The sequence below is a fragment of the Tetrao urogallus genome (assembly GCF_951394365.1).
Source record: "Tetrao urogallus genome assembly, chromosome: 1".
Classification (NCBI taxonomy): domain Eukaryota; kingdom Metazoa; phylum Chordata; class Aves; order Galliformes; family Phasianidae; genus Tetrao; species Tetrao urogallus.
Window position 1 is genome coordinate 282,735 of NC_136813.1, and position 8,551 is coordinate 291,285.

The window sequence follows — 8,551 nt, forward strand, 5'->3', positions numbered from 1 at the left end:
ACAGACAGACATACATGCACAGACTGACAGACATGGACAGACAGACGGGGCTGTCACGGAGTTTGCTGCTTTGGAGGGTTCCCATCCCACTGCTCCATCAGCAGCGCAAGCTATGCCTGCACTGCCCAGGTTTCTCCCTGGTGGGGACATTGCTTCCTCTGCAGGGGGATTATGGATAATACATTCCGGTCTAATTAAAATTTGCTGAAGTAATTAGGAGATAATGGCCTCGCTGTTCTTTGGGGTGTGAGTCTGATTATTGCATGATTAGATCTCTGCCGGCTATAAGAAATTTCACAATCGTGATACCTTCAGCTATGCAGAACATTTAATTGTTGAAAGCCACCAAACGTCCCCTGCGATGGGAACAGGAATTGCAGGCACCCGGGCAGTGGGGCCACAGTGGTATTTCCTTTCTGTCCCCATCCCCATCTCTGGCCCTGTTCCCATCCTCATCCCCATCCCTGTCCCCTACCCTGTCCCTGTCACTGTCCTTCGTGGGGAGTGGGGGCACATGGGGCTGCCAGGCGGCCTGAAGGCCAAAGGGGATGGAACCTGCAGCACCAGAGCACTTTGGATCCCATCATAGGGGCTGCTATTCATCTCCTGAGACAGACTGAGGACAGCATCCATCACGTCCTGGAACAATTCCATCATCTCCTGGGTGCGTCCCGTCTCCTGGGACAGAGAATCATAGAGATATGAAGTTGGAAGAGCATCTCATCCAACATCATCGTCGTCTCCCAGGACATCACCATCATCTCCTGGGGACCACTGGAGGCAGAGCAGGGCCAGGTGGAGAAGTGGCACTGAGGGACGCAGTCAGAGGGCGCAGCAGGGCGGCTGGGTTGGGCTTGGAGGTGAGGGGGGGCTTTTCCAGCCTCCATGGTTCCACGATGCCGTGAATGGATGAGTCGCAGGCGAGCACGAGGCTTACCAAAGCCCCATAGCATCCCTCTGCAGCCCCCTGGATGGTTCCTGCTCTGTGCCACACAGCGCTGCTCAGACTGACTGTTAATTAGGAGATAATGAAGTCGGAAAAGAGCAGTAAGTGTCGGGAGGGAGAGCTCAGATAAGGGCAGAAAAAGCAAAATGAAAACATTCCCCAGAACAATAACATGCGGTGGTTAACCTGCTTAAGGAAGAGCAAACAAGCAGCAATGGAAATGAAAACAAGTGGTGCTTGCAGCACCAGGACTAATTACAACACAAGCACGTGAAACCGCCTCTATTTCTGATAGCTTTGAGGTGGTTCTGTTCTTTGTTTCACTGATCTGTTCCCTTTGTTCTTCTCTTGGAAAGACAGCATCAGAATCGTCGGCGTTGGAAAAGACCTCCGGGATCATCAGGTCCAACCATCGACCCACCTCATCTCACCAAACATGGCAGAGATCCCGGTCCTGTCCTCTGAGGGAACGGGCCGGAGCCTCTGCTGGGTCAGACCCACGTAAACTGTGGGTGCATTGGTAGATAGATGGTAGATTGGTAGATAGAGTGGTTCTACCACGTCAAAGGAGGGCTGTTTGCTAACAGAGCCGCTGGGGACCATGGGGAGATGTTACCTGTTTGTACCACAGCCCCACCTCCATGCAGGTCCCTGGGGAGGCACTGGGGAGGTGCAGGTGGCAGGGGCAGCCCAACAAGATCTGCCTGTCCTGGGTCGATGGCCACAGTGATGGAGCTTTAGGGTTGGTGCAGGAGACGTGCAGATAAAGGCTCTGCTTTTGGAGCAGCTGCTGCCCTTGAAGTGCACTGCAGCCGTACCACGTGTGGGACGGAGGGCTCATTCTGAGGGCATCCATCCCCACACCCAATGGGGCAATGCTCACCTTCCAGCGGTGCGCTGCTGGCTGCCCTGCGCTCCTTTCCACAGCCGGGGTCCTGCTGTGTTTGCCTTTCCTCCACACGGGCAGCAGTCGCCGTCTGCAGATAATTGTTGGCAGTTTGTACCTGCGTTCTGCTCTGCTCCTATGGGCAAGTCTGCTGAGCAGCTGCTGCAGCTGTGGCTGTTCCAGTTCACTGCAGGGAAATTGGGCCTTTAAGGATCCCTTCCTACTCAAACCATTCTGTGTTTCCATGCTCAGTGCTCCATCTCCTGACCATGGGTGTCCCCAGGAATGGGTCACCCACCCCCTCTCCAGGCAACCTGTGCCAGTGCCTCACCACCCTCAGCGTTCTTCCTTATATCCAATTCTCCCCTCTTTTGGTTTGAAACCATTTCCCTTGTCCTATCACACAGACCCTGCTGAAAAGTGTCTCCCTCCTCCCCCCCGGCCCCCTTTTGATTACAACGCCAGAGGGAAGGGCAGCAAATCCAGGTGAGCTGAGAACTGCACCCAATGCACTCATTCCTCCACGTGACACCAAATGTCACCTGAGCACCTGAAGGGATCCTCAGTGTGTCCTCAGTGTGCAATAGGAGCGCGCTGCTGCCCACTGCCCCACAGCATGGCTGTGCTGTGCCAGCCTGCGGCGTGGAACCCAGCAGCACCGATGTGCACTGGTGCCATTCCATTCCAGAAATGGGACAGAAATAAGAGAGCAGCCAACTGCCTGTGAGCTCATCGAAAACAGCACAGAGGATCTGTGCACAGTAACTGAGGATAAAGCAGCGCCCAGCCAACCTGGATTCATCGGAGCACGGAACGGCTTGGAAGGGAGAGGTTGGTTGGAAAAGGCCTCCAAGATCATCGAGCCCAAATGTCAGCCCATCCCCACCATGCCCAACGCTGGAGAATCGAGCACCATCCCTAGGAGACATGAGGTGACACTCCTGTCCCGTGCAGCAGTGCCACGGCCACGGGAGCAGTGGGACTCAAGTGAGTGTGGCCATGGCCACAGCACCATGCAGGTGAGGGCTGGTGCTGCTGTGCTCTGTGTCTCCATTGCCACACAGGTAAAAGCTCCGTGCTGCCAGCTGGCTGCTTCCAATGGTGCACAGCTGCTTTGTGTGCACCACGATGCTCGGGCTGAGTGGGGCTGACAAATGTGCCACGGCTACTTGAGAGCGCTGAGGTTGGAGCACAGCGTGCTGCTGCTGGCGCTGCTCTGCCCTGCTCCCCGCCTATTGCCGTGGGATCTCCACGTCACACAGGGAAAGCTCTCAGAGGAAAGATGGTCCTGGGAGCAAAAATAGCATCTCTGGAGCATCCGTGCTGCTGCTTCTCTGCATTTCTGTTCTCTTGACCTCGAGGCCGCGTGGTGTTTGCTGCCGAGCTATTATGAGCGGTGAGCACCGTGTTCTGCCTCCTCTTCTCCCAGAGAGAAAACACTTAAAGGTGAAATGTGTACTGGGCATCGCTCTGTGAGTTCTGTGGTTGGAAATGCAGTCATAAAGCAAATGTTTGGGCATGCACAGAGTTGGGGGTCTCAGCTTTCCCAGGACGGCACAGCCCAGCAATGGCCCGTGAGCAGGAGATGGGCTCCTCCTGGGCACTTCTGGTGTGAGCAATTCCCCTCCCTCCGGAAGAAGAAAAATGCAAACCAATTTGGTGTCGTGGAACTCCAGTCTGCATGCTCTGATCTCTTCGTGGGACATTCTTAGTGTTGTGCTTTGGAAACTGAAAGAACCAAGTCCAATGGTGAAATGAGAGCTGAACTGCAGAGGTGCCTTTTGGAGAGCAGCTGGAGTGCAAGCGCTGAGATCTGCCCCAATGGCTTCAGACTGAGCCCTGGGCAGATGCACTGGGTGTGGGACAGGAGCTGCGGGGAGGGCAGGCTGCTCCCAGCAGCGTTTGGCTTCTCTGCTTTGCAGACATCTGGGCACTGAAGGCATCAGGGAACGGAGGAGGCAGGGGCCAACGGCACAGCTCCTCCTGGACATCCAGAGCTGCGGCGCTGCGTCTCACTCTGACCCACTGCTCCCGGTGTGGGGAGGCGTTCGGGTCCCACGGAACCTCGTTGCTCCGACAGCAAAGCGCTCAGCTCTGAGGAAACGGTGGCTCCAAGCGGCGGTGGGAGAGAAATGCCAAAAGCATCAGCACCGACCCAAGGGAGCTGTGCTGTGCTGGGGCTGTGCCAGAGCAGAACCGCGTCTCGTCCAGGCTGTGCCGTGATCTCTGCAACCACAGAGTGGGGAGGGAAACATCGTGTGCTGGGAGGACGAGGACTGTGAAATAAACAGCGATAATTGAAAAGCCTTCAAACAATGGCGCAGCGGCTGTGTTAGCAGAGCTGGCAGCACCAGCTGAGCCCGGCCTGGGAACGTGAGCAGGTGATGTTGGGCAGGGAGCACAGTGTGCACAGCCTGTGTGTCCCCACAGCCCCGCTGCTGGGCTAAAGGGGGGGAGCATGAAGAGGGGAAAACGGCACAGCAAAGAGGGGTCCCTCACCAGGCACTGTGCCATTGGCTGTCCCTGGGCCCGGGGCTGCAGAGGTGCTCCGATGTGTTGCCAGCAGCCCCCGGGAGAGGCCCAAACCCGGTGCAGAGGGTCTGTGCTCCGTGTGAGTGAGGGTCCGTGTGTGAGCGGGGTGGCAGCGCACCCCAAGGCAGCGATGGTGTTTGGGAACTGCTCACTGCAGCCAACGCTCCCCAGAGGAGATGATGAGGATCTGAATGGGGCTGTGCCACGATGTGCCTTGCAAACCTGGGGGCTGGCATCCTCTCCGTGCCAGGCTGTGGAGCCCCTCACGCCCCTCATTCACCACAACTGCTCTCAGCGCCGCTGCTGCAGGATCTCTCTGGGAAGGATCCCACTGCCTGCGCTGCGGCCCTACAGCATTTCTTACCTCACAGAGACCTCTAGAGTCCACAGCGGAGCACACGGCGTTTCTCCAGCCTCCAGCACGTGGTGCCGGCCCCACAGAGGCTCCCCTGTTTCATGCTATCTGTGACTGTACCAAGGGTGTGCCCTGCCCCGCTGCCCAGACCTTTAATGGTGACGCTGGATGGACCGGACCCAGCACTGACCCCAGCTGCACTCTGCTCGTTGCTGACCTCCCATAGATCGTGCCCCACTGCCTACTGGGCTTGGTGCACATGGATGGACCGGGGCTGCCCGGAGCCCCCTGGAGCACCCGTGGGGCGGCAGCGACTCCAGCCCTGCATGGTGGGGCTGATCCTCCCAGTCCTGCTGTTTCCAGGTCCTCCCAGCTTGGTGCTGTGGGGCACCGGTCCCTCTGACAGCAGACCCAAACTGGAAAGTTACAGCAAATGCTGACAGGAACGTGGGCAGGACTGAGCGTGACCAGTACTGATGGTACCAGAAACCCGACCGGTGTTCTCCAGATGAATGAGATGCAGAGCTCCTGCAGTGAGGGCTGGGCAGGAGAGGGGCTGGAGGTGGGCAAAAGAGAGGCAGGATGAGGCAGGGAGGAGCAGGGCAGGTGATGGGCAGAGGGGGCAGTGGAGCAGGGCAGCACTGGGCAGCCGGGGGGGGAAGCACTCTGTGACTCTGTGTTGGTGTGCAGCTGATGGAAGTCCTGAAGTGTATCTGCTGTCTGCATGCATTGGTTGCATCTGTTGTTCTGAGCCTGAGGCAGTACAGCAATGGAACACTGCAAGAAATCTCTGAATGACGGGCACTGCACTGCAAGCCGAGTTGTACTGGATTCATACTGCTGGTTTCGTCCAAAAAGAACACAGCTACTCTCAATCACTTTGCTTTGGTTCTGGGTGGAAAGAAATCATCGGTTCACAGAGTCCTTAGGACTTCAGGCTCATTTTTCTGCCACGTGGACGGATCTTCAACATGTCAGATGCAGGCAGATGTTTCAGTATTGTTTTGCATCCTTCAAACAAAGCTGTCGTTCCAGTTCCTTTGTTTGGCCACCATCTCGCATGTTAGAAATGCCTTTGCAATAGCAATGAGTTATGAGTTATGCAGTTCTGGTGTTCTGGTCAGTGCTGGCCCAGACCAGCAGCTCGACCTGAGCAGAGGCCTCTGCAGCTGCTGTGCAGTGTGAGCACATCGACGCGGCCGCTGTGCTGTTTGCTGTGGGTTGGAGTCAGAGGGAGGAACCCTTCCCACAGAGACAGGGGCAGAGCTGGGGGCTGCTGGGGAGGTTTTGGAGCACGAGAAGCCAGCAGGCACCTGGTGGGATGGTGCAGGGCCACCAGCAGGGTGATGCAGGCTCTGCTGCGTGCACTGAGTGGGAGTGCAGCGCAAATGGTGGAGAGCAGGAAATGCCTTCACTCACCTGCAGGGTCACTTCTGGTTAATCTTTAATGCAGAGCAGTTTAAAAGCCCACAAAACACCACAGCTCCTGCTGTGGTTCGGGAGGGGAAGGTTTAACCACGGCCCCCAAGCCTTCAGGGAGGACCCTCACTGCTCCCATTGGAGCTCAGCTGAGAGCTGGGCCGACCCTGTGGGATGTGTTGTGCCAGCATCGGTGTTCGGGCAAGGATTCCTGCTTGAAAGGAGCAGAAAGCAGTGAGCTGACAGGTGAGAGAAATCTGCCTCTGTGCCTCTGAGTGGGATAAGGGCAGCCAGCACGGAATGGCTGCGGTGCCTGGGAAGGTCTGGGGAGGTCCTGCATTCCTGCAGGTCTGCCCACGTTCTGTTCTTTGTAGCCTCTCTGGGATGGGCCAGGGATACAATAAGGGGGGACGAGGACAAGGGGAATGGCTTGAAAGTGAGCCAGGGGAGGTTTGGGTTGGATGTGAGGAGGAAGTTTTGGAGGCAGAGGGTGGTGAGGCAGTGGCACAGGTTGCCCAAGGAGGCTGTGGATGCCCCATCCATCCCTGCAGGCATTCAAGGCCAGGCTGGATGTGGCTCTGGGCAGCCTGGGCTGCTGGTTGGCGAGCTGCACACAGCAGGGCTTGGAGCTGGATGAGCGCTGTGCTCCTTTGCAACCCAGGCCGTTCCGTGATTCTATGATTCTATGAAAAAAACACTTTATATCATTTACAAATGGATCAACATGTTTCTGTGGGTGGAAACAGAGGGATAAACTGGTCCAGCAGAAGTTCCAGGGGTGCTCAACAACCCCCAAGACACCTGGTAGCATCAGAGCTGGTTTTATTCCTGACTTAACAAGAACTCTCAGAAACTGATCTGAACCGATGGAGGCATTGTATTGTTTCATCAAATGGGGCTGACAATTGCCTGCCACAAAGCAAGCCAAGTGCTTCTTGTGACAGTATGTAAGAGAGAGAACAGGAGCCAACCTGTTGCACAGCTCATGTGGAGGGATGGAGATGTTTCTCATTCAGACACAGTTCATGGGGGTTGATAGGCAAAGGTGAGTAGATTCCTCTGTGCAGCAAAATGCACCCAGTGAGGCCCTCAGCCTCAGAACGGCTCTGTTTGGAGACCAGCTGCACACAGCAACATTCATGTGTTGATGGCGGGGGTTAACACACAGCATTATTTATCCTCACTCTTTCCCTTACTGAGCAGAACTGGGCTGACGCCGGGAGCAGCAGCACCATGCATGAGCTCAACGAAAGCAGCTTCGACCCCATCACCTTCGTCCTGACCGGCATCCCGGGCATGGAGGAGTCCCACATCTGGATCTCCGTCCCTTTCTGCCTGATGTACATCACTGCACTGTTCAGCAACTCCGTCCTGCTCTTCGTCATCGCCACGGAGCGCAGCCTCCACGAGCCCATGTACCTCTTCCTGGCCATGCTGGCTGTGTCCGACCTGATGCTTTCGACCACGACGGTGCCCAAAATGCTGGCGATCTTCTGGTTCAGCGCCCGAGAAATTTCCTTCGACGCCTGCATCACTCAGATGTTCTTCACCCACTTCAGCTTCATCGTGGAGTCGTCCGTCCTGCTGGCCATGGCCTTCGACCGCTACGTGGCCGTGTGCGACCCGCTGCGCTACCCGTCCACGCTGACGCCCTCGGTGATCGGGAAGATCGCGCTGAGCGCCGTGCTCCGGGGCTTCTGCATCATGTTCCCTCCCATCTTCCTGCTGAAACGGCTGCCCTACTGCGGGCACAATGTCATGCCCCACACCTACTGCGAGCACATGGGCATCGCCCGCCTGGCCTGCGCCGACATCAGGGCCAACGTGTGGTACGGGCTGACCACGGCGCTGCTGTCCTCCGGGCTGGACGTGGTGCTCATCGCCGTCTCCTATGGGCTCATCCTCAGGACTGTCTTCCAGCTGCCGTCCCCCGAGGCTCGCCTCAAAACCCTGAGCACCTGTGGCTCCCACCTCTGCGTCATCCTCATGTTCTACACGCCCGCCTTCTTCTCCTTCCTCACGCACCGCTTTGGCCACAGCATCCCAGGCCACGTCCACATCCTGTTGGCCAACCTCTACGTCGTGGTCCCACCGATGCTCAACCCCATCGTGTACGGGGTGAGGACGCGGCAGATCCGCGAGCGCGTGGCCCGGCTGCTCTGCCCTGTGGGGCAGTGCCCCCATCCCGGCTGTGGGAGCCGCTGCTGAGGGAAAGGGGACCTGGGATGGGGTCTGGAAGGCCGTGTGAGGTGTGCTTGCACTGGGGTAATGGGTTTGTCCACCAGGCTCTGAAGAAGCTGAAGGGTTTTCAGATACGTGGGCCATCAGCCCCTTCATTGCTACTGATGCTGCTCCTGAGTGCTCCATGCAGCAGAGATGGGACACGTGGGTCGGATGAGGAAATGTCCATTAA

The 8,551-nt window shown here is 57.2% G+C and overlaps 1 protein-coding gene across 1 annotated transcript; it reads left to right on the forward strand.

Moving 5' to 3' along the window:
• Positions 1-7,371: 7,371 nt before the first annotated feature.
• Positions 7,372-8,346, forward strand: LOC306949360 (olfactory receptor 52B2-like; the record flags this gene model as incomplete). Its single annotated transcript, XM_079539224.1, has 1 exon — positions 7,372-8,346. The coding sequence occupies one exon, from the start codon at positions 7,372-7,374 to the stop codon at positions 8,344-8,346; it is 975 nt and encodes a 324-aa protein (XP_079395350.1).
• Between the last annotated feature and the right edge of the window lie 205 nt (positions 8,347-8,551).